This window comes from Echinops telfairi, unplaced genomic scaffold (genome assembly GCF_000313985.2).
Source record: "Echinops telfairi isolate 266 unplaced genomic scaffold, ASM31398v2 ScPeMD7_5592;HRSCAF=6446, whole genome shotgun sequence".
NCBI lineage: Eukaryota > Metazoa > Chordata > Mammalia > Afrosoricida > Tenrecidae > Echinops > Echinops telfairi.
In genome coordinates this window covers 30817161-30841507 of record NW_022109491.1, presented here as the reverse complement: position 1 = coordinate 30841507, position 24347 = coordinate 30817161, and the positions used below count along the sequence as shown (strand labels likewise).

The 24347-nt window shown below is 52.3% G+C and overlaps 1 protein-coding gene across 2 annotated transcripts in view; it reads left to right on the top strand.

The window, feature by feature from the left end:
* SLC23A2 (solute carrier family 23 member 2) overlaps positions 1–24347 on the top strand; it is a 105077-nt gene that overhangs the window by 54751 nt on the left and 25979 nt on the right. For both annotated transcript variants that reach the window (XM_004697851.3, XM_045295437.1), the window contains exons 3-5: positions 7253–7351; positions 15597–15713; positions 17147–17304. In XM_004697851.3, the coding sequence (XP_004697908.1) occupies positions 7253–7351; positions 15597–15713; positions 17147–17304 (374 nt within the window). The remainder of the gene's footprint in view (positions 1–7252; positions 7352–15596; positions 15714–17146; positions 17305–24347) is intronic.

The following is a 24347-nucleotide window of genomic DNA, read 5'->3' as shown; positions in this document are numbered from 1 at the left end:
CCCCCCCCTCACTGTTCTACTAGAAGTGACCTTGGCAGGCGTAGGTTAAAGGCATCATTCCCCAGCAGGTTTGCTGACTCCAGGGAGCCCTCCCTGGGGGAGGAGTGGGTTACATCCTGGTTGGGCTGCTAGCCCCAAGGCCAGCGCTTGGACCACCACCTCTTGAGGAAACACAAGACTTTGTGCCTCTCCTAAAGATTGGCCGCACCAGACACCCAAAGGGGCAATTCTCCTCTGTCCTAAAGGCTCCCCGTGAACCAGAAGACACTCGATGTTAGTGCGTTTGGTTTTGGAAAGAGCCCAGGTGGCACAGTGGTTAGTGTTGTGCAGATAACAAGAAGGCCAGTGGTTCGAACCCACAGCGCTCCCCATCCTCCGCAGGTGAAGTCGGCTGCTTCCGTAAGGTTTATAGCCTTTGACCCATTGGCGCAGTTGTCCTCTGTCCCATAGAGTCATTGCGAGTCAGAACCGACTCTGGTGTGTGTTTGGCTTTTGACTTTGAATCCTCCAAGTCTGGACTGGGTGATATGCTAATTTTCCAGTGGAAAAAGACAGGCTCTTTTTTTCCCTTTGGGTGCAAATAGTATTATTTTTGAAACCAAGCGAGGATGACCTCGTCTTTCTTAACGCTTGAATGCCGTGCTAGAGCTTCCATCTGAGAGCAGGTTTGCGAAAGGCTGCGGTTCATAGTGGCAGCCCTAGATCCATTTTGAGTCCCCAAGTAGATTCCGCCTCCATTGACTTCTTTTTTCTCTTAACTGGCGCTGTAAAAAGCTCTGTCCTCGGGCAGGGTGCCTTTGCCCGGACACTCCTGGCCTGCAATGAGGGAGAGGCAGTCTCTCCCTCCAGAACTTACCGGGCCTGCCCTTCATAGAAATTGGGGTACTAGAGCCTCATAGTCTTGAGCCTTAACTCCTCTCCTGCCCCCAAGGTCATTCAAGGGCCCTGAGCCAACCTTGTAAAAAAATTTCATATGTAATACTGTCGGGATCACAATCCTGGCCCCTTCCCCACTTCTGTAGTCCTGCCTCCGATTGAGGAATTGATCGTGATTCCCAGACTCGGTTCCTTTGTTTCTGAGTAACCAGAGGCAGTGCTGAATCCTCTGGGCACCTTTATAGCCTCATGCTGATGGCCTCCTGCTCTCAGGTGATGGATGTTTGTCCCTGTCCTGTTTCAGACTTCATAAAAGGGTCTCTATAAGATAAATTTGAATGTAGGGTCTTGCCCCTCCGACAGCAGTGCTGGGTACCAGGAGTTCTTGCACCTTCCTAAAGAGTTTGGAGTTTCGTTGGGTCTTGTGATGGGAAGTTCGTTTGAATTGGTGATAATTGTCTTAGGAAATGTTGCCTTTCTCTAAGAGTAATTAATTCTATTTCGGGGATTCAACAAAAACAAACTCTCTGCCGTTGAATCAGGGCTGACTCATCGTGACCCGCTGTGGGTTGCTGAGACTCTAGCTGTTTTCCGGAGGAGAAAGTCCAGTCTTTTTCCTGAGGAGTTGCTTGTGGTTTGAAACCACCGACCTTGTGAATCGCAGCCCAACGCGTAACCACTACACTACCATATTTGGGGATTGTGAGTGTGTGATTCTGAGAAGGGTTTGGAAAGCGGGTAAGAGGGAATATGTTTCCTGGAGACAGACTGGAGAATTGGCTTAAATCCCCTTTAAGATCAGAGCTTTAAGGAGGAAGGAAGTCTCTTAAACACATCAATGGCCTTTTCGGTTTAAGATGTATGAATTTGTAGACATTTTAGAAAAGAAATCTGCCAACATGTTCTTTGCAACAAAGTTTCTGTGTACCATAGGCATTCCTTCCTTTTCTGTCTTCCTAGCATTTGGTTTTGTTCTGTAAAAACATTGCTGCCCTGATTTTGAGTTTCAGATTTTTCGTATTGTATTTTGAAGATGTTTCGGTCATTTTATAGCAAAGACATTTGTAATACAAGACGCACATCTCGTCCCATAGTTGAGAAGCCACTGCGGTAGTGACCCCATGTAGTGTTCCCAAGGCTGTAAATCTTTACCGGAGCCTTCTTGGTCCCCCGTAGAGCATGATGTGTTTGAACCCCAGACCTTGAGGTGAGCAGCGCCACAAGTAGCAGACTTGGCCCAGTCATTTATGGTGGATGCAATTTTTGGAGGAGCATTGTAGTGCAGGCTGGTCCATGTGTTATCATGGTGATTACCGTCCCCTGTGGTTGGTTCTCATGACTCACCAGCGGCCCCACATGTGCAGAGTTGAGCTGCTCTGTCGGGTTTCCAAGCCTGTGGCCTTTGAGTGAGCCGGAACCGCCGACCTTCTGGCTGGCACCACCTAGAGCCATTTGGGCCTTGCCGGGGACTTTAAAAGAGCCTCGTTTCCGTTCTGCTCTTTCTGGATCTTGCTTTGTGTTCCACACTGCACCAGATACATTCAGCCCTCCACCCCCTAAGCTGCCTGCCTCCTCTTTTCCAAACAGCCCACCATTAACCGAAACAACCCATACTGGGCAACAGTGTGATTCTCTATACAACTGTTCTGACAGCTGTTAGTTCCCTGAGGGCAGCACAAGTATGTGAGCCCCAGAGGACTGTATCGCCCACTACCTTCTAGGCACTTCCTACGCATGGCCACCCTACAGGGCAGGATGCAATTGCCCCTGTGGGTTTCCAGTGCTGTGAACTGGAGGTTAGCGCTCAGTGTGTAGCTCATGACCCCACCAGGGCTTTTTAACTGGGTGGTCATTTTCTAGGTTGTTAAAAACCCTCGGCGAGAGCCCTGGAGTAATGACTCAAAACACTGCCTTCAAATCGATTCTGACTCGTGATGACCCTATAGGACAGAATAAAACTGCCCCTGTGTGTCTCTGAAACAGTAAATCTTTACAGGAACAGAATACCTTGTTCTCCTGAGGAGCGGGGCTGGTGGTTTTGAACTACAGACCTTGAGATTAGCAGCCTGGCTCGCTATCCCACTACATCACCAGGACGGCTCCATTCCTGGAGTTATACGGGCTTATTAAGAGCTCCAGGTCTGGAGTGAGGGCTGGGTGCAGTGTGGTTCAGAGTTATGTAAAGTTGTCTGGGCAACATCAGTGCCCTGAAGTGTGAAAATGAAAGTAAAAATAGCACCTGCCTTATCGCAAGGATTATGTGTGTCGTGGAATTAACACAGAACCTAGCGTAGGAGAGAGATGTGCAACAAATGTGTGAACAAGAAGCTAGTCAGTGTGCAGATAAAAGGCAAAAAGGCTTACATAAAGCTCTGACCAAAGCATTGGAAGTCGCGGGGTTGGGGGAGTTTCTCCTTTAGGATCGTCCTTGTAGCCGAATCCGAAGCGGTCAGGAAGGATGAACCCAAAGGGGTCCAGTTGGAGGGGTCACCCTCCCTCCAACTCCGTCACCCCCAAGAAGGGGGCTGCTGCCGTTGTGCTGAAGCAGAGATGAAGAGGTCTTTCGCATCCGTGAAACAAAGACTAGTTCTCCCAGACCTGCGCGCTGCGCGGGTGTGTTTCATGTGCACGGGGGCAGTCATGTAATCAGTTCTTTCGAGTGGACTTGCCTCTTCCTTGTTAACACTATCCTGCTATTTTAATTCGGTGGATGCCCCATCATGTAATTAACGTAAGGGGCATTCTGTCCTACAATCTCTCCGAGTTGGAATTGGTCTGTGAGCACTGAGGGCTTTGCTCCCTGCACCAGGAGCCCTGGTGGCGTAGTGGGCATCATGTAGTGCTCTGCTAACACCAAGCTTCACAGTTTGAAGCAGCTGGTCTACCGGCGAAAGGTGAGATTTTTCCACTTCTGTAAGGAGTTGCGGTCTCGGAAAGTCACAGGGCCAGGTTGACTGTCCTTCAGGGTCACTACGAGTCAATCGAGTTGGTGGCGGCGAGTTGGGTGTTTTGTTCGGTTCTTTCTTTGCGGTTCTTTCTTTGCACCCACTCCAGGTGCCCCCCCCCCCCACTCCCCGACAAAAAGGCCCTCTGGGGATCATTTGTAAATATGCAGGGAAATCAACTGTCCCCTTGTAGACGAGAGAGAATGAGAATGTAGATCTAGTCTTGCTTTTTATTCATTATTCATAATTGGGAGTTAATACATTTATCAATCTATCGTTCAAACATGTCAAGCAGAATCGTACAATTGCTACATTCTTTTTCTTCCTGGATTCCTTGACACTGTCTCCCTTTTACACCCTCTACCTAGCCCCCCCATACACACACAGTATCCCCCGCCACCTGAAACCCTTATTCCACTTGCTGTCCTTATAAATTCTTGCTTTTTTTCCCAGTGTACTAATATATCTTGGATGCTCTTCTCTACATCCTTCTGTCAGTAAACAAAGAACTCGCTTAATCTTTTTATACTTGCACGCCGATCCAGGGCATGGGTGTGTGCCATGATTTATTTCCTCTTGACAGGGACTTAGGTTATTAATCCTTTGTTACTACAAATAGAGCTGCCATGCACGATGCACAGAAGCTGTTTCACTCGGGCGTGAATCCAGTTACAGAGGTCGTTCCTGGCTGGCATGGCGGGGCCTGCCCGTGCCTTGCAGAGTGGAGGCGCCACCACGGTGCCTCTGGTGGCCACTTCATTCCCACCAGCATTGCCTGCCTGCCGCCCTCATGCTTTTCAGTGGACGGTGTGGCCAGAATGGGCTCTTGGCCAACCTAAGCCAGCGACCATCGGGTTGACCCCGACTCTTGGAAGTAGACTGCCAGGCCCTTCTTTCAAGGTGCATCTGGGTGGCCTTGACCTCTCCAGCCTTAGCAGCTGAGTGCTGTACCATCGACAGCACTCAGGCCACGGCCACGGTTGTTGTGGGGTGGGGAGAAAAGGGTTACCTTTTTATTGAAAGCCTAGAGCGCAGTAGGCAGTTTGGGGAACTTCAAGCGCAGTGTTAGCTGTGGTACCCAAAACCAAACCCTCTGCCATCCAGCCGATTCCCACTCACCCCCAGCCCATAGGTAGACCTGCTCCCTGCGATGTCAGCTGTAAGTCTTTATAGGAGGAGCAGCTGGTGGGTTTGACAAAGGTTCGCCTCGCAGTTAGCAGCTCAACGCGGAATGCACGACACCCCCAGAGCGCCTAGGTGGGTTATGTTAGATAACTAGGTTCCCAAGCTTGCATGATCAGAAGCATCACCTTTGGATCTAGGGAAACCACAGATCCCTGGGCTCCTCCCCTGAGAGAGTCTGATTCATTAGGTTGCAAATGGAGCCCAGAGATCTGTAGTTCCGCCAGATCCCCAGGTGGGTCCAGTGATCAAGCGAGTTTTGGAACCTGGGCAATAGATTCTAATTAGGTGATCTGTTGAGTGTCACAGGCACCTGTCATCCCCACCCCTGTCAGTAAGCAGAGGGACTCTCCTCTTTAACATCTGTGGAGTAATGCGTAATTGAGCTGTCAAAAGGAGGCCCTGGTGGCACCAGGGTTAAAGTGCTCTGTTGCTAGCCGAAAAAGTGGTTGTTGGAACTCAGCCGCTGCTCCAGGGAGAGAGAAAGAAGCGGCCACGTGTTATGTGTCTCCGCAAAGATTCACCGCCTCAAACGCGCTGAAGCAGCTGTGCTCTGCCCCTTAGGGTCACTAGGAGTCCCGCTTGTTGGTCCCGGTTGGTCGGGGCTTGGTTTGAGTGCAGCTGTCAGCTTACAGCTGTGGCCTTGACATTCCCTAGGTCACTGGTAGGCTTGCACCCACGTCGTTCCTGCTGCTTACAGATCTCAGGATCTCGGGGCGTGGCTTCAGAAACAAGTGCTGAAGCATCACTGTCTCAACTTAGAAACGGTACGAGAAAAACACCATGTTTACCGAGCAGAAGACAGTCTTTTCTTCACCCCCGCGGAACCTCCCAGGGTATTCAAAGAGGCACCGGGCACTTGCAGGTAGAACCAAACCTGCTGTGGCAGTTGATGGAGTGATGGCACAGTACTAGCTTCGGAGGGTTAAAAACCTAGTGCTAGCACAGATTTGGTTTGAAATGCCCTTGGAGGGAAGAAAGGACATCTTGTTCCTGCAGTGTTTTTAAATTCTGCTGATGTTTTTATACAGGCTTGATCAATTTCCTGAGCGAATGAGGCCAAGATTCCCCTCTGTTATCTGTGATGCTATTAATAGCCCCAAAGAAACCGATCTTTCTTAAGTCTAGAAAGCATTCCAAGGCATGTTGCATTTCCCAGATGGGACTAATATCTGAGAGCTTCAAAAAGGTGTGACGTTTGCTGTCCACCGTGGGTTTTTTGCCATCCTTTGCTCTTCAACACAAGACCAGCGCCAGGTCTTTCCTGAAGGATCAAGTTGAACAGTTGACCTTTGAGGGGACATGTCATGGTTTTGTAAGAGACCACTCAGGCGACTAGCTGAAATCCACCAAATGAAAGTCCACTAGTGAGCTAGTGGCCTAGTATTTTGACTAGCACTCGTCAGCCCCGTAGATGGAGTACATGAGCGGGTCCCTGCACGTGTCTCATGAGCAATGTGCACAGCACCCCCCCACCCCACCCACAGTCCACGGGTGTCATTAAGTGCACGTTCTGGCTGGCTCTTTTGAACCAGACCAGGGTTCCTGCCACTACCCCTATTCCCTGGCAGCAGCCTCCTCTCCCAAAGGCTCTTCCTGCCTCTCCTTGGGGTCCCCTTTCCTCCACTACTGTCCAGTCTGTTCTTCCCACTGCAGCCAGAGTGATTGACCCAGCCCCGCACCCCCACCCCCAGCCCTTCCTGACTCCCTAACATACCGCAGTAAGCACGATAAGCCAGAGTTTCACCTCTTGGCTCCCCTGGAAGGCAGCCAGGCTCACTGCCCTCTCTGCCTGGGACACAGCAGGTGCCCAGCCAGGGCGTGTGGCGTGAACTTGCGAGGCTTCTCTTAGGTTGGGCAGTGTGTGGCGTGAATTTGTGAGGCTTCTCTTAGGTTGGGCAGTGTCCGAGTTTACAGGCGTTTCTTGAATTGTGCGTGTTGTGTCTGGAGGAGGGGGTGCCGCTAACGCCCTGTCCTCTGTGGTACCAGGTGACAGAGAGGCACCTGTGGCCCAGGCAGCAGGGGACGTCTGCCCTGCGGGGGCAGTATTGTGAGCCCGGCTTCTCGGAGTACGGGCCCTGAAGGAGCTCACCTCTGCACTCCCGAGAGGTTTGCATTGAACGCGCTTCCACAAGGTGGCTGACGAGTTAGGCTTGAAGCAGGAGAAAAAGCCTTTGCGGGGAAAGAGGTTTCTACGCCTGGCGGCATGGTGTGCGCCAAGACAAACTCTGAGTGCACTGTCTTTTCAGGTGGTGATCAATGGAGGGGCCACGTCCAGCAGCGAGCAGGACAATGAGGACACCGAGCTCATGGCAATCTACACCACAGAAAACGGCATTGCGGAAAAGGTACCCTCCTGACGCGGCCTCGGAGCCGGTGGGGGGCACAGGCGGCCTCATCGGGCTTTGTCTGCCCTCCTGAGCTGGGCTGGGGGGACATGGGCATTTTATCATGGAAGTGGGAGCCATGGCTAGAAGTGACAAGTTTTCCATTGCCTCCATTACGGTGGCAACCATAGGTGGTAGAATTATCTAGATGTGTTTTTTTTTAAAGATCTTCAGCCACGGTCCCAGAGGGATAGTGGTTAAGAGTGTGGGGTCTATTTTCCCAAAAGCCAAATGATGAGATGGGAAGGGGGGAAGCTAGATCAAGAGGAACAGAACAAACAATGGAAACGACAATGAAACTTGTCACCAATGCCCCATTCAACACACTGGTATAAAAGTTGTTGACTGGGAACCAAACTCACTGCGCGCACACACACTTTCAGCTGAAAGGCAGTACGTGATTAAAACTAAAACAAAACTTGAGGTCTGAAGCGAGGTAGGTCTGGGTACAGATATCATCCAGCTCCAGAGGGGGAGTTACTTGAGCCTGGAGGACATCTGTCTCTACAGCAGGAACAAAAATAGCACGGCTCGCAGGGTGGTTTTGAGGATTAAATAAAACAAGGTGAAGTTAGCAGCTCCGTGGCGGACACACGTAGGTGCGGGGTAGATAATGCAGTAGGAGGAACCCATCAGTGGTTGTGAAAATGCTCTTTGACCAACGCAATGGGAATCCCTCACTAAGGTGAGGAAGACCCTTTTGTGACCCTGCCCGATCTCCTGAAGGCCAGTCTCTGTGGCCAGAGAGACCGGCTTTCACGGACCCTGGGCTCAGAACTCTGCTAAGCCGACAGATAACAAGTGTAGCCCCCAGCTTGAGCGGAATGATAAAGACCGAAGAAATGATACAACGTCCCTGTGTAAGCCATCAGCTTTCTGTGTGTGTTTGCCCAAACTGCCTTTCCAGTCTCGGAGGTGGACGTTTTATGGGGGTTTCCCCTGCTGCTGTCTGACACAGTTTAAAAATTGGGGGAGGCTAATGAAAGGAGACTTAACCAAGCTTTTCCCCCTGAAGAGTCCAAGCGTTGCTGTAGACCTTGGAGCCAGAGTGGCCCCGGGCCCGTGCGAGGGTCACTGCCTGGCCGCGGCCCCCAGCGTAGCCTGATGAAGTCACAACGCCAGCACGGCACGTTTTCTAGCAAACTCTTACCCACAGACTTGTTGGCACCAAACCCAGTCCTCAGGCGCTGGGTGCTTGGTCACAGGGTGACCAGAATGCCCAGGATACCACTGCGGGCCAGGCACCCAGGAAACTAGCCGTCTTTTGAATCGGTAGTTAGGAACATTAACATTTATGGGCTTTTGAGCAGCTGATGCGTTTTAAATTGGGTGGAGGTTTACAGAGCAGATTGATTTCCACTCGACAGTTGTAACATTTTGTTTCACCTCGATTTCGCTCCCTACAAGGTACTTTAGGGACCCCACTTCCTCTCTGTTTTCCCTCTGAAGTACCTTTGATTAGGATGTGTTTGGGGTGGGGTGCTGGTGGTGGGGATCTCTAGTACATTTTAGCTAGAGGTGTGCTTCTGCTTGGGTGAAACATTGTATCATTATCTTTATCAGCAGCTCGTGTGGATCTCTTCAAATACTAAGGGAAATAAAGATCTCCTTGGTTTCCTGGCCACCTTTCTTGCTCCATGAAATGCTGGGTGGGACGAGAACAGCCGGATGGTGCGCACAGACCAGGCCTGGGCTTGAGTGCTGCGCAGCGCACTGCCTCTCACACTTGATCCTCACGAGGACCCTGCGAGGAGATCGCTCTCACGACTCGTGTTTTTAAGGAGCCTTGGTGGCTGAGTGGTTATGCAATGCGTTGAGCTGTGATCTGCAAGGTCTGAAGTTCGAAACCACTAAGCCGATCCTCAGGAGAAAGACGGGGCTTTCGACTCTTACAAACAGTTACAGGCTCGGAAACTCACTGGGCCAGTTCTACTCTGCCCTTACGGGGTTGCTATGAGTTAACATCGACTCGATGGCAGTGAGTGGACCCCCCCCCCCCTTTTTTTTTTGCTTTTGTTTTTGTTTTTTTTATTTTTTATTTTCAGGCATCATCTCTGTTTTAAAGATGAGAAAAACGGTTTGTTGTTGTTTTGGGAGGGGGGGCCTACCATCTTAAAAGGAGCCCTAATAGTGCAGTGGGTTAAGCACTAAGCTGTTAACTAGAAATTCAGGGGTTCAGATCCATCAGCCGCTCGATAGCAGAAAGATGAGGCTGCCTGCTCCCGTGAAGATGAATTTAAGGTGTCAGAAGCCCCAGGGAGGAGCAGTGCTACCCTGTCCTGCCTGGTCACAACGAGTCAAAACAACTGGCTTGGTGGCAGTGGGTTGGGTTTGCTTTGACCAAGTCTTGGATTTGTGCAAAGAAAACATCACTTCAGAGGGTGTGATCCTACCCTGGGGGATCTTGCTTTCCAGGTGGCCTGGGAAGACCCTTCCCCTCAGCACCTGACACATGAAATAGGAACAGGAGTTCAAGGAGAGATGGGGCAGGGAAGGGAAAATCCTGTCCCATTGATGTTCTCCTTACTCGTGTTTGTTCTCCCAAACCATTAAGCTGTTCGTGGTTTTGCACGTGTATTTATTTTATTTTTCAAAATGGCAGTTCTCTGCGGCCCATCAGTACTCTGGAACACCCCTCTGGGTCAGTGCTACTTAGTGTGACAGGAGCTGTTTCTTTGTGGTCATCAGAGGGAGTCAGTATACCGTGAGCCGCACGGAGTCAGTCTGCTGTGCGCAGGTCCTGAACAGGTCGTTCAACCTTCCTAGTCTCCAGCTTCTCCTCTGTAAAATGGGGGCATAACAGTGGATCCCAGGAGCAAGTACATGATGCTGGGATCCCAGACGCGAACATTCTTTTATTGGGGAATGCTCTGTTTGTGTCTTTTCACATACAGGGGGCTGGGGGTGGGTGGGCGGCAGCTATTAGGAATCAGAGATGGCTATATCGTGAGTGCCCACCATAATAGCCCAGGCTGTTCACCACGCACTGCCACGAAATCGATTAGACTCGCAGTGACTCTGAGCAGGTTTTCCGAGGCTGTAAATCTTCCCTGGAGCAGGCAGCTTCCTCTTTGTCCTTGTGGCCAACAGTCCAGTCACCAGGGCTCTTCACTCCTCATAATTTGGAGCCCTGTGTTTCAAGTGAAATATTGCCGCCACCACCCCAGCCGCATTTTTTAATTGGGGATACTGTTCTTGAAAAATCAAGTTATTTGGAGCATATCACCACGATAGTAAACAGTATAAAAAATAACAGGTACCATTGGTGGCTGGCAATCTGGTACAGTCCTTCCTGCATTTTCCATGTACAAGTGCACGAGCGCATGTGTACGCATACGCACACGCACAGCCGCTGGTCCGTTAGCCTGTAAAATGCTGTATGTATCCCTAATGTAGGGACCCCAGGCCTTCTGAGTTAGGCATGGCCTCCAACCCCAAGCGCAGTAGTGCATACGCACAGCATGTTCCTGCGGGTGTGGGGCGGACAAGCATGAGGCTGCCTGTGCCCTCCCAAGATTTAGTTTCGGGAACACTGTAGGGTCCCTAGGAGGCGAGTTGCCTTGATGGCAATGGATTTGGCTTTTATATAATTTGAGGGACCCTGGGGGGCACAGGGGGATCCTCTTGGCGTTTAGCATCACTCGCCATTCCAGGGGGAAAGATGAGGCGGTCTCCTTCCATAGATTCACAGCCACGGAACTCCTCTGGGCAGTTCTACTCTGTCCTTCTCAGGTCACGTTGACTTGGATTTGACTTGATGGCAGTGAGGTCGGGTTTCTTGGTTTTATACAAAGTACCGTATATGCTCATGTATAAGCTGAGTTTTATGGCACATTTTTAATGCAGTTTTTGTGGTAAAATGAGGTGCCCCAGCTGATATTCAAGTTGGCTTATATTCAAGTATATACGGTATTCATTTTACCAAATAAAATAATCTGAGGATTCTTTTAATTTAAAAAAAATTAAATTTATTTAATTTCTTGAATGAATAGCCCTGTGGTTAAAAAAACAACAACACAAAAAACCCAAACCTATGAAATGGTACATAGTTAAGTCTCTCTTCCACCTTGTATCCTATCTACTCAGGCCAACTCACTGAAAAAGTCATCTTTGTTACTAGTTTCAAGCACCAGACTGCTGACTACAAGATTGGCAGTTCAAACTTGACTGCTGCTCTCTGGGAGAAATATGAGGCTACCTGCTTCCATAAAGGTTTACAACCTCTGAAATCTACGTAGGGTTGAAATGATTCGGAGTTGACTCCGGGTCAGTGGGTGTGGGTTTTATATGGTCTGGAGGAGGCCTGGTGGCATAGCGGTTAACAAGTTGGGCTGCTGATTACAAGGTCAGCGGTTTGACTCCACCGGAGAAAGACGAGGCTTTCCACTCCCATAATCATTTACTGTCTTCACAACCCAGGGGTACAGTTCTACTTTTTCCTATTGAGTTGCTGAGTTGGATCCAGTTGGTGACTTGGATTCTGTGTCTGTATGCCCTGGATTGGCAAAGTTCAACCTCCAAACCAAACCTGGTTGCTGTATGTTTTTGTAGATAAAATGCTATTGGAGCACATCCATGTTGCTTGTTTACACTGCCTGTGGCTGCTTTCATACCATGAAGACAGAGTAGTTGAGTAGCCATGACAGAATTATTGTGTGGCTTTAAAATACTTAACTATAAAAACCAAACTCACGGCCGTCAAGTGAATTCTGACTCATAGCAGCACTGTAGGACAGCTGAAGGAACTGCCCCTGTGGGTGTCCACGGCGGTACAGCTCATGGGAGCAGAAAGCCTCATCTTTCTCCCAAAGGGCGTCTAACGGATTCAAACGGCTGGCTTTGCAGTTAGCAGCCAGACCGGTAATCATGGTGCCACAGGGATCCGTAATATTAAAAAAAAATTTTTTTTAAGAGTTGTCGAATTTCTGTTCTAGATGAAATTATTTTGTAGAGGGTTAAAAATAAAAACACTAAAATACCCCCCAGCAATGTGAGAGACTAAATAACCCTAGAAATGGCTCATAAGCAGGAAAGGTCATTAAAGATTGTGAGAGAGCTGAGCTCGGCATCCCCTTTCACCTTTGAAGGGCAGGCAGTTGGTTCGTTTTTTAGATGATGTCAGGCCATCACATCAGACGGAGAATTCTTTTTCAAGTGACATTATTAAAAGATCTTTTGAAAGAATCTTGATGTTAGGTTTTTGCCTTTGATGTGTTTTTTGTTTGTTTGTTTGGTTGGTTCTTGCATTAGAAAGTGCCTCGAGTTGTGCGCACAATGGTAGGAGGACGTGGCGCCCACCACAGTGTAGTGACCAGACCTGCTCCTTTCCGTCTCACGGAGAAGCAGCGTGGCATTTGCCCAACTGGTTTGATGCCATCACTACTCTGTAATTGAAATACTACTTGTGGGCATGTTCTTTATGCATACTCATGTGCTGTGCACAGATGTGCGTGCATGCACACGTGTGTATGTTTGCATACCTTTATCTTAGCCTATTTTAGCTGATGAATGACAGGTGCCAAGTCTTTTCATCTCTGTCCATCTGTTTGAGAGCTAAAACTGGTTAGGATACCATATGTCTTAGGCTGTTTGTAGAGAAGCAAAAGTAGTGAAGCTTATAGATGTGTGAGAGACATTTATGTCAAGAGAAGTGGGCAAGGACAAGTCTGGGCAAGTTCCAAGTCTGTGGGTCAGGTAGTCAGCTGGAGGCTTCTCCTGACTCATAGCTGCAGAGGCAAAGGGGTTCAGATAACAGACCGTCAACAACTCCCGGATCAGCAGCCAGCATGGCAGGCCTCGGGATCACATCCAAAACCTGTGGTCACTGAGCCAGATGCAGGATCCAGACCCAGCCAAAAAAATAATGTAAAAAAAGGGCAAACAGGCTTTCCCACAGTGTCCATTTATTTTGGAAGCAGGCCACACCCCCAGTGAAATTTCCTTTCAATTGATTGCATCAGGGCTGCGATCTGAGTAAGGAGGTTGCATCTCCTCCACCCTCAGGCTTCTTACAACTGATGGAGTCCTCATTGCAGACCCCATCGTGGAAGTGACCGCACTGTGTTAGGCGACATCGTGGGCATTACTAGGTCTTCGCCTAGAACCCGGGCCCAGCTGTGTTGACAGAAAACCTAACCATCACACCCTGATAGTACTGTACAATGTAACTGTAATTGTAGTGTTACTGCTGTACTGTCTTCAGATCTTTCTGAACAGAAACCTTCCCGGCCTGTGAAATAATGCAATGGTGCTGACTTATCCTTTGTGTAGCGAACCTAATATCCATAGCTACGTGTCCACCAAACGGACGCCACATGTCAAATTACTTATTCACAGACATACTTTCTCCACTCTTTCTACCAGCACATTTTAGGAAGACACTTAGAATCCTTCATAACCCATTCAACAGTGCAAATCTGTGAATATCCATGGTTGGAATTAATGGAAGACAAGCCCTCTCTGAAAGGTCATATTCAATCACATTTGGATTAGATCAAATGTCAGCTTACATTAGACATTGACGTTTAGACTTGAAGGTGAGGCTAAACTGCATCACTTCTTTGTTTAAAGGCCCCAGACTCCAGTTCTCTGTACATTGAAAACAGGGACAAACACGGAATTAGCATCTTGGGAAAGCCCAAGCCCGTCAGATGAGAAGGAAGGGGTTGGACTAGCTGCGGTTAATTTCCGGATGTCGTCAGTCATCATTATCGTTTTTTGTGGAACATCTTTTCATTTTGTTTCCTGTTGACCTTAAAATTTTTTTTTTTTGGTTTGGCTAGCTCCTAAGCTATTTAAAAACAATGTGAAGAATGTGAGCACTTGTTTGTAGGGGGTTCAAAGCAGAGTGGTTCTGAGGTGAAAATTAGTGTGATGCTGAGTTTTTCTGTTTGGCTCAGATGCCACACGAGCTGCCAAGTCCTGCCGGGAAGGTCTCTGGATGGCAGAGAAGGTTTGTACTCATCCGGTAGGCAAAAGGGTGCCACCCGGCGGCACCACTGAAGAAACAGGCTGGTGCTCTACTGTGGTTGCACTGCGGCCAGTTCAAAAGCCTGGCCCTCTGCAAACCCACACCTCGGCAGCAACCGGAATAAGGCAGACGCAGGCCAGAAACGCCGAGACTCAAACCTGCAGGGTTCCGGTCTTTCTGATGATTTTTGGCATGTGGTGAACGATAGGCACTTACCTAGTGGTCAGGCACAAGGAGACCTGGCGGTGTAGTGGTTATGCATTCAACTGCAATCCATAAGGGTCGATACCAGGGGAGGAAGATGAGGCTTTCTACTCCCATGAAGCGTTTCAGTCTCGGAAACTCAAAAGGGCAGTTCTACCCTGTCCTGTAGGGTCCCTGTGAGTCGGCATCGCCTGGATGGCAGTGAGCGAGCAAGTGAGCGAGGCAGGCAAGGGGCAAGGAGAAATCAGAAGTAGTCTTGTCGACTATCCGTGCATTGCTGGGCCCTGTTCTTAGAGCCAAGCATTACACGTCGTCATGTTGGCTCCCTTTCTGTTCTTTTGACTCAGTTGCTGTCTGAGCAGTAGTGGTGTGTGAGGAGGAGGTGAGACTTCCTCTTCCAAATAGAAAGATCCCATCTCCTTGCAGGTGGGGAGACCAGTCTCTCCTGTGTGGAAAGGGTTCGTACTGAATAGCCATCTCTTCAACCAGGACCTATCCGGGCTGCTCGTGTCCACCGCCCCCATGTGGCCTTGCCTGAGAGCATCTGGCCAGCACACCTGTCCCCAGCGCTGAGCCAGTAGGGCGCTCTGAGAGAGGAGCTGGTGCCGGCGCTGCTGCACAGGGTTCTTGGACCCTGTCTCAGAGGTTGCTGTTGGGTGGACTCTTGATTTACGACTGTGTTGCTGCCTTAGCTGTTCTGTTGTGCCTTTTATCTATTTTTGTGTGTGCTTTTTTGGGAACAGAACAGACATTCTGTTCCAGCTCCTCCATAGGGTTTTTAATGGCTGATTTTTATTTATTTTTTTCAGATTCACCAGACCTTTTTTTCAAAGGTGGTTCCGGGTGGACTCAAACCCTCAGCCCTCAGGTTAGCAGCTGAGCACATTTAACCATTTGCACCACCCAGGGACCCCAGAGAGCGAGATTCAAGGCTTCATTTCACAGGCGAGGGCAGGACAGCTGTCCTGTGTGGAGCTGCGTGGTGTGGGTCCTTGCGTTTCCTAAGTCCTCCTTTTCCCTGCTCACCCACAGAGCTCACTCGCAGAGACCCTGGACAGCACTGGCAGCTTGGATGCCCAGAGATCGGACATGATCTACACCATCGAAGACGCCCCCCCCTGGTACTTGTGCATCTTCCTGGGGTTACAGGTGAGACGCACAGGCAGTGTCAAGTGGACCGTGGTCCCTGTGGGGTCAAGCATGAGCTTGTGTGGATCGGGCACTGCCTTGTGCCGGCCCTGTGCCACCCGTGCGCATGTACACATCACAATTGATTTAAATGTCCTCACAGTGGAATAAGGTGAGCTCTCATTCTTATCCCTGTACAGTGAAGGAGACAGGCACAGAGGGAGGAGGAAGCTTGAGTGTTATAGTAGTCTAGGTACTTTGGAGAAACAAATCCACAGCAACTCATGTATAAGAGAGTTTTATGCAAAGAAAATGTGCATCACGACAACATCCCAACCCAATGCTGCCCAAGCCCACAAGTCCAACATTAACCCATTCACGCAACACCAGTCCACAAAGTCCTCCACCTCACAAAACAGAGGCAATGATGCCGACTGCAGGAGGAAAGCTGAGTCAGTGAACGAACAAGCATCTCAGCACTGGCAGGGGTCTCCACACGGCTGCTCCAGCACCCAGGGCTGCATTGGGATAGGTCCATGTAGCTTCTTCTTGGGGATGTCTTGTAGGAAGTCAATCTTGCAAGCTGAAGCAGGCAACTGCTAAGGCAGCTGCACCCGGTGCAACCATCACAAAACAAGAGACCCGAGAACTAGAAAGGCGAGGCTTCACCACCCATTTATCCCTCTGCCTTTCAATTAGCCCCACATGTGATTATCGGCCAGGCTGGCACAATTAACTAACTCAAGTGTCTTCCCCTACATCGCTTGAAAGCGGCACCATTCGGATTTGGGCATGGGCAGTCTTAACTTCAGAACTCACATTTTTAAAAAGTAGTACATGACCTCGCCCTCTAGAGGGAGCAAGACCTGGCTTTCTACTCCCGTGAACAGTGACAGTCTCGGCCACCCTCAGGGGCTCACTGTGTGTCAGCATTGGCTGGTGGCAGCGAGTGGGTGAGTTCTCCTGGAGGTGGACAGTGAGGATGGACTGACTCTGACTCAGGGTGACTCCTCGCGCATCAGGAGTAATGTTTGATAGCAGGTCGCCAGGCCTTTCTTCTGAGGTACCTCTGAGCAGACTCAAGCCTCCGGCCTATTGGCTGGTAGCAAGCCTGCTCCCGGCACACCCCAGCATCAACCATCGCTAAGCACTAGCTGCTTAAGTGGTGGTTTCCTCCAGCCTTTTCCACTAGCCCGGTCCCAGAGGGAGTGCTGCTTGTGCCTGTGCTGCCCCGGGGAGCGTTGGGTTAGAAGCTTCCTTCGGAATAAGGCAAGCAGATGTCGTGAAAAGGAGAGGTGTGGAATGGGAAGGAAGAAGGCAGGCCCGATACAGCACACGACCTTGAGAGAGTGAGAGAGAAGCTTCCAGGAAAGCACAGCTTCGCCTGGGGATGACATCAGATCCCGCAGGGAGGGAGGGGGTGCTCACCGTCCGCGCCTCTCCCCTGCCTGCAGCACTACCTGACCTGCTTCAGCGGCACCATTGCGGTGCCTTTCCTGCTGGCTGACGCCATGTGTGTGGGCTATGACCAGTGGGCCACCAGCCAGCTCATCGGGACCATCTTCTTCTGCGTGGGCATCACAACCTTGTTACAGACGACGTTTGGATGCAGGTGAGAGTGGGTTACTCAGTTGGGGTGCTAAGCCACCCCGGGGTGTGGAGGGCAGCTCACTTGGCAGGCCTGGCTGGGGAGGGGGCAGTGTATAGGGAGGCCCCAGGCACCACTCTCCTCCCGGCCGCTGAACCCCAACAGGCGGATTCTCTCTCTAGTCCAGACCTGGGCTGTAGCACCAGGGTCCCTGGCTGGCTTGACCTCCTGGTCCCGCTCCGCACTCCCCCGGCCCCACTCCTAGGGCCTTCTTGTTAGTATCCATAGCGTCCCTGCCAGCCAGGCTGGGGCTCAGTGCTCTGTTTTAGAACCAGTGTCCAGTGGGGTGACCCCTTGATCTCTGCCCTGCCTACCTTCCCCTGTGCCTTTGAGCCTGCTCCCCACTCCCCCCAGCTAAGTGGGACCCCCCAGCATGCCTTGCTGCTCTGCCTTGTGCTGCTGCTTCCCATCCGTCCTCCCTCCCAGGAGACAAACAACTGTTGGTCCTTCCCTCCTGAGCCCCTTCCTGTCCTCGTCCAAAGCCTTCCCTGAGTTTTCCTGTGTCCCCACACCTGCACCTGCGTCTGGGGTGGCTCCCCATTTGTCACAGTGTGCTTTTGCATCTTACTGTCCCCCACCCCCACCCTGATCCCCGCCCCCCTTGATTTTGACTTGTTCGCTCTGCACCCTGACCTTCAGCTTAACCAGGCGTGTGGCACAGAGGTCAGGGTTCACCCTTCCCAGGCCACCTCTCCGAGGCCGGGACCACTGTGACAGCTCTATCCTCAGCCTGAGAGTCCAGACCCTCCCCACGGGGAGACAGTCTAAGTAGGGATCTTCCTCACTGGGCAGTGAGAGGCAGACCGTGCACTGCGCCAGACAGCCTGTGAATCGTGGGCTGGTTTTCCGTGTGTCAGAATCCTCAGGCACCTCACAGAGGGTTCACCCTTGGGGTGGGGCTGGGGATGCACTGAGATCTGTGTCGACAATGGCATGGGGTGGGCGGTCCCTCACAGGCCTGCTGTGGAGCATTGGAAGCCCCCACACCGGGCCCCCGCCAGACTGCTGCAGGCCCCCAGCCTCCGGAGGGAAGCGCGTCCCTTGTCTGGATGTTGGGGGGTGGCGGTGGTTGGCACTGACCCACTGGGGCAGGAGCTATGTTCCTGGGCGGCCTCACCTCGCTGACCTCTGAGCCAGGTGAGCCGGCAGCTGGTATTGCTCACACCTTTGACGTGATGTCCGCGGCATCCTCTCTGGCCAGTGCCGGGTGGATTTGAAGCACGGGCTGGGCACCTCAGGAGCCTTCCCTTCTGGAAGACACTGTCCATTTGTGAAACAGCATTGCCAGGTGCCTGTAGTTGTGAAGAGGGCGTGGCCTGAGGAGGCGATGAAAGGCGCCTCTATTGCTGTTCAGGATGGGGCTCATCCAGGGCCCTCTTGCCCATTGTTGAAGCCCCCAAGACCCGTAGGACCACCCAAGGCCAGCCTATACATCCCTCCTGCCGCAGTGAGAAGGAAGCAGAGAGGGATTTGACTTGCGTGTCTATACACTGTGTCCAGGAAGCAGGGCGGAAGCAGCTTGTCTTGCTGTGGTTTGTGGGAGGAGGGTGTTTGGGAAGCCCATCCATCGCCTTTTGGCGAATGGTGTGAGTAGCCGTGGATGCCACGCCACCTTCGGACAGCACCGTGTTGGGGCCATTGGCCTGGTTCTAAGTCAGGAAGTAGGAGCTGTGTAAAGATCACATCGGTGCCCGTGTGCTGCCCGGGGTGGTCCTTGGGGTGGGGGCGGGGGGAGGATGAGGTGGAGGTGGCGGGGCTCTGGTGTGTGGTTTATCTCAGGCAGGGCAGGGCAGGTGGTGCCCATAGAAGGAGGAGGAGGCAGGCATACTGGCTCAGGGCCCCTCCCCTCCCTGCGCCCGGCCCCGCACCTCCCTGCATACACGGAGGCACCCGGTGAGAGGCCTGGCAGGGGCACGGCGCACAGGGTGGTGGCGAATCAAGCCGGTGCCGTGCGGTGCTCTGGACAGAGCCATCCAGATGCCACGAGGCATCCTGCCGGGCACTTGCCTGGAGGTCACAGAGGATCCCAAATCCATTCCAGTGGATTTTGGGATGTTACAGCTACCTCTCCAGCTCACCCTGGGATTGGTGCCGAGCCTGCATCATCCCGTAAGGCCAGAGCAGGTGATTGCCGAGGCCATTGACTGTGGTGCTGTGCCAGCCAGCTGCCATCCTGCCCAGGCTACACGGCCAGTGTCCCACCTCAGGCGATCCTGTGGCTGCTGGTGGGCTTTGCCCTAAGACCGAGTCTTCCTGGCCCCTCCATCCCTCCTGGGTCCGCGCACTCAGCCACGTGCCTCCAGGTCTCGTCCAGAGCTGGCATGGAGGAGGCCCTCTGGGACCCTGTGACAGACCTTCCCAGGAAGGAAGGCCCCTGTCCTTGGGGCCCCATCATTGCCCTCTGTGGTGGGGGCGGCCCCTTCTGGGGGAGCATCTCTGGCCACTCAGAGACCTGCTGTGGGTGCTCAGGACCTTCTTGTACTAAGAAAAGAAAGGTCTCCCCCCACCACACCCCCGTCCATGCCCCAGCCGTGGTCTGCTCCCAAGCACGAGAGCGTGCCGCTGTCTTCTGCCTCTGAGGCGCTGGAGAGGGCTGCTCAGGGTCGTCAGGGACCTGGAACATGCCAAGTGCAGGGGACAGGCCCAGCGCACGCTAGCTGCAAGCCCGGGACTTGGAGTTCATGACGACTGCTAAAGCTGAGATGAGCAGAGAGACGCAGGGATTAGGTTTCGAGGGAGGGTTCGGGTGGGACTTTCCCTCGGACTCTGTATGTGTGTATTAGTGTGTAGGCTGTATGTACGACTTTGGAGTTACCTTTGAACCACTTCAAAGTAAAAGTCACAGACATAAGAATTCAGCTGTGCTCTCCTAGCAACAAAGACCATCTCCCGGGCAACCACTTATCACCCCTCATTACACATACTCAAAAAGTTTATAAAAACAAAAAGCCTCCCTGCCATCCGGTGGATTCCCGTGCACAGCGGCCCTGTGGGACAGAGTAGAACTGCTCCTGTGGGTTTCCAAGGCTGTCAGTCTTCATGGAAGTGCACAGCCTCCTCTTTCTCCACTGGAGCCGCTGCTGGGTTCAAACTGCTGGAGGTTAGCAGCCCAACGCATAACCCACTGTGCCACCAGGGCCCCTCACCAAATGAATAGTTATCTGTGCTAACCATCTGATGCACAGCCCGGACTTGACATGTCCCCAATTGTCCCCAAAATGTCTTCTGTGACCCACACACACACACTTGCCTAAACCGGGGTTCAGGCGTGAAGTATTTTGGTTCATCATGTCTCTCTGGTCTCTCAGTCACAAACAGGACCCCACCTTTTCCTTTTCCATAGTGCTGCCTTCTGAGGTGTGCAGGGCAGTTGTGGAAGGTCCACAGGCCGGATGTGTCTGACTGTGTCCCGTGGTGCTGTTTAATCAGTTCCATAATCCCTTTTGCCTGCTGGAAACTGGCAGACAGGACCGGGCATGCATGATGCCGGGCCAACAGTTTTGCCAAAATTCCTATGTAGTGGGTGTTGAGCCATGGACACCCTGTCCTGTCCAGCCAGCTCTGCGGCAGCTTGCCGGGGTCTCCGCCTGCCCAAATAGCAGGATTACAGCCCACTTAACTGAAAAAGAACGTCAGGTAGTATAAACATGCTAGGCCAGCAAGACCCCGGAGGCCCTGGGCTTGGAAGAGGACACTTCTGCCAGCCGCAGGTCGGCCCCTGCACTGCACGCCCACTGTGTGGGTCTTAAGGTGACCAGATTTAAAGCGGGACACCATTGACCAGGGGGTGAAAGGGGTGGGGGAGGGGTTTTTGATTAAAAATTTGGTCTATATGGACCAAATAGACCGTTCCCTAGCTCGTCATGCATTCTTTCCAAAAATCGGCACTGTCCCTCCAAAAGCGGGACGTCTTGTCACCCTAAACTGGGCCACCCCACCCCCAATCTGTGAAACGGGTCATGGTCACGTTGTCAGTGGGCATCCAATGGTACTGCCCTCATTCACGTGCCGGCGTCATTACCGTAACCTGGGAGGAAGGAAAAGAAGGAGGCACAGAGGTGCTGGCATGACAGAGGAGGGTATCATGGCCTGGGGGCTGGTATGCTCCTTGGCATGCCCAAACCACGAGGCGCCATCACCCCTTTAATTGGTCACAGAGTCGGCCAGAAAATGGTAAAGACACCTGCCCAGCACCTGCCAGTTGACTGAAAGTGTTCACCTGGCCTGGGGCTGCCCCAATTCGCTCCTTCGGTGCCAGCTATCCGGGGTGATCTCTCCCTTCTGTTCATCTGAGAGACTTCAAAACGTTGGTGGGGAAATGTCATTGCCTTTCCATTCTTTACCCTCCACCAACTTTCTGAAGGCCCCACAGATTTCCGGAGCTTCAAGGGACCCCAAGATGGCTTGCGTCCTGCTGTTAGACTGGGTTTGACGGACTTAGCCCCGTACCTTTTCCCTCGGACGCTCAGACAGCCTGCCTTCCTCGAGCTCCCCACAGGCTCCTGTTGCCGAGCTCTCCGTCATCCACCCGGTCAGCCGCTGCTCTGCGTGCGGTGGAGCAGCACTGCGGAGACGCTTCGGGTTGTTCTGACGCGGGCTTGTCTTCAGAGGCACTGAGTGCGCACATCCTCGCGACACACTCGATCGCGACCCTGTGACTGTTGGTGCTGTCAGGTTGCTTTCAACTCGGTGACCCCCAAGGACAGCAGAAGGAAACTGGTGCTGCCCCACGCGGTCCCATTGCTGCAGCCACTGTGGCGGTCCATCTCCACAAGGACCTTCCTCTTTGGGGTGGCCCTCGGCGTTGGCAGCCAGGGTGCCCTTCTCCAGGGACGGGTCCCTCCTGGTAACATGTCCCAAATGCGTGAGACGACGTCTCTCCATTTTCACTTCCGAGGAGCGTGCTAGCTTTATTGCTTCGTGACACCAGAGCTCCTCAAAGACAAAGCTGCTCGAGGTTTCCCGGAGCTTCGTGTTGGTTTGGCTGTGCAGGGTTTGGGGCTCACTTTGACGGCTACCTTGGGCAAGCCGGGGAGAGTGCACTGGGGTGCCGGGTTCTTCGGGCTGTGGCTGATTCGTTTTGATGAGAAGATGCAGTTCCATGCAGCTTCCCTGCAGACCTTCTATGGGACCGTGTACCTTTTCAATTTGCTCAGTCCTTTGCCCTGATGGCCCCAGAGGAGATCTCAGGGACCTGGGCAGGATCTCTGGCTCTGTCTTAAGTCCATGCCCCTTTTAGTCTCTGTTTGAGTGGTTTTGACTTAACACAGGTTCTCTTCCCAAATGTGTGGTTAAAGCCGTCTTGCCAGGAAGACGTATCCTCTCGTTCCTAAAGTTCACCTTGCTCCAAAAGCAATCCTTGTCACAGGAAGATGGGGTCCTCCAAGTGTAGTCTGCCACATCCGTGTGACCCAGAAAGCCTACGTTTTGAGGCGAAATCACAGCCAAAGAAACAGGAGGGGGCGGGGGGGTGGGGGTGGGGGCGGTTCCAGGAACGACGACAACAAAAAGGGAGAGGACATGGACTTGGTTCATTGTGTATTGAGCCCGTCCAAAGACACGGTCGGTGCTGGGGACCCTGTGTCTGCGGCAGACTTCCTGCCTCCCAGGCGGGATGAGCTGCCATCTCTGGTTGTGGAGGAAGTGCACACAGTCCGGGTGCGCACAGAACCTGACCGGGCTTATATGCTCCGGCTCCTTCAAGACTTGATGGTGGCTCTAGAGTCACCGTGTCCTCTTCCAGTGCCCCCAGAGGGCCCTTTCCCAAGCAGGGGACTTAGGAGTGGTCCTCTTGCCCACAGGAAGAGGGCAGGGCATTTGGCCCCTGGTCTTCCCTCCCCTCTGCACATGCCCCTGCATCCTGCACCCAGAGGGGCCTACGCTCTTCTAGCCGTCCTCAGTTTATCCCGAGGCAGCCTTTTCCTGGAATAGGCCTGCCACACGCAAAGATGTTGGAGCGCTTCTCTCCCTGGAGGACCAGCATCAATGACTGCTCTCGCAGAGGCCCAGGGCCGGAGCTCTGCCCATAGTTAGTGTCTCCCTCACAGACCAGCACCCCTCCTGGGTGCAGGGGTAGTTGTTGTTCCCCATCTCTGTCTGCATCTGCTTATCATTGTGGCTGTGCCAAGCAGATCCCCCAGAAATGTGTAGTGAGTGCTCAAATCGATACCGTTCTTCAGCTAGTTCAAGGCAATGTGAGTATAAGTGTATCATGATCCAGTCCAATTTTATTCACAAAAATGAGCATGCCAGATATGCCCTCTGGGCAAGTTTGCCAAACCCTGGTGTAAAGGAAGACACATAGTTTGAATGAGCTTCCTTTCCAGGCAAGCCAAGCCAAGCCAAGCCAAACCAAGCTCGTTGCTGTCGAGTCGATGCCGAGTCCCGGCCTACCCTGGAGGGCAGAGGAGAACTGCCCCTGTGGGTTTCTGAGACTAACTGGTAACAGGGTTAGAAAGCCCTGCCTTTCCCCTGAGTGGCTGGTGGTTTCAAACTTACGACCTTGTGGATTGCAGCGCACCGTGCAATCTTTCCAGGCACTGTGCATATAAATCAATCAGTCCATGAACGAAGGCGTAGATGGTCTTGTCTGCTCTGGGAGACCCCCGTGCCTGGCATTAAGATGACCCCATTTAGTGAGCCAGTGTAAACACACACACACACACACACACACACACACACACACACACACACCACCCCCTTCACACTCACTGCCATTGAGTTTGTGAGACTGTAACTGTTCATGGGAGTAGAAAGCCCAGTCTTTCTCCCTCAGAGCTGTTGGTGGTTTCAGACTGCTGACCACGCAGACTGCAGCCCCGCGTGTAACCATTACACCACCAGGCTCCTGAAGGCACGGCAAGCACAGATGTGAGCACTGTGCTGGTGGAGCCGCAGATGGGAGCACTGTATTGGTGGAGCTGCAGATGGGAGCACTGTGCTGGTGGAGCTGCAGATGGGAGCACTGTGCTGGTGGAGCTGCAGATGGGAGCACTGTGCTGGTGGAG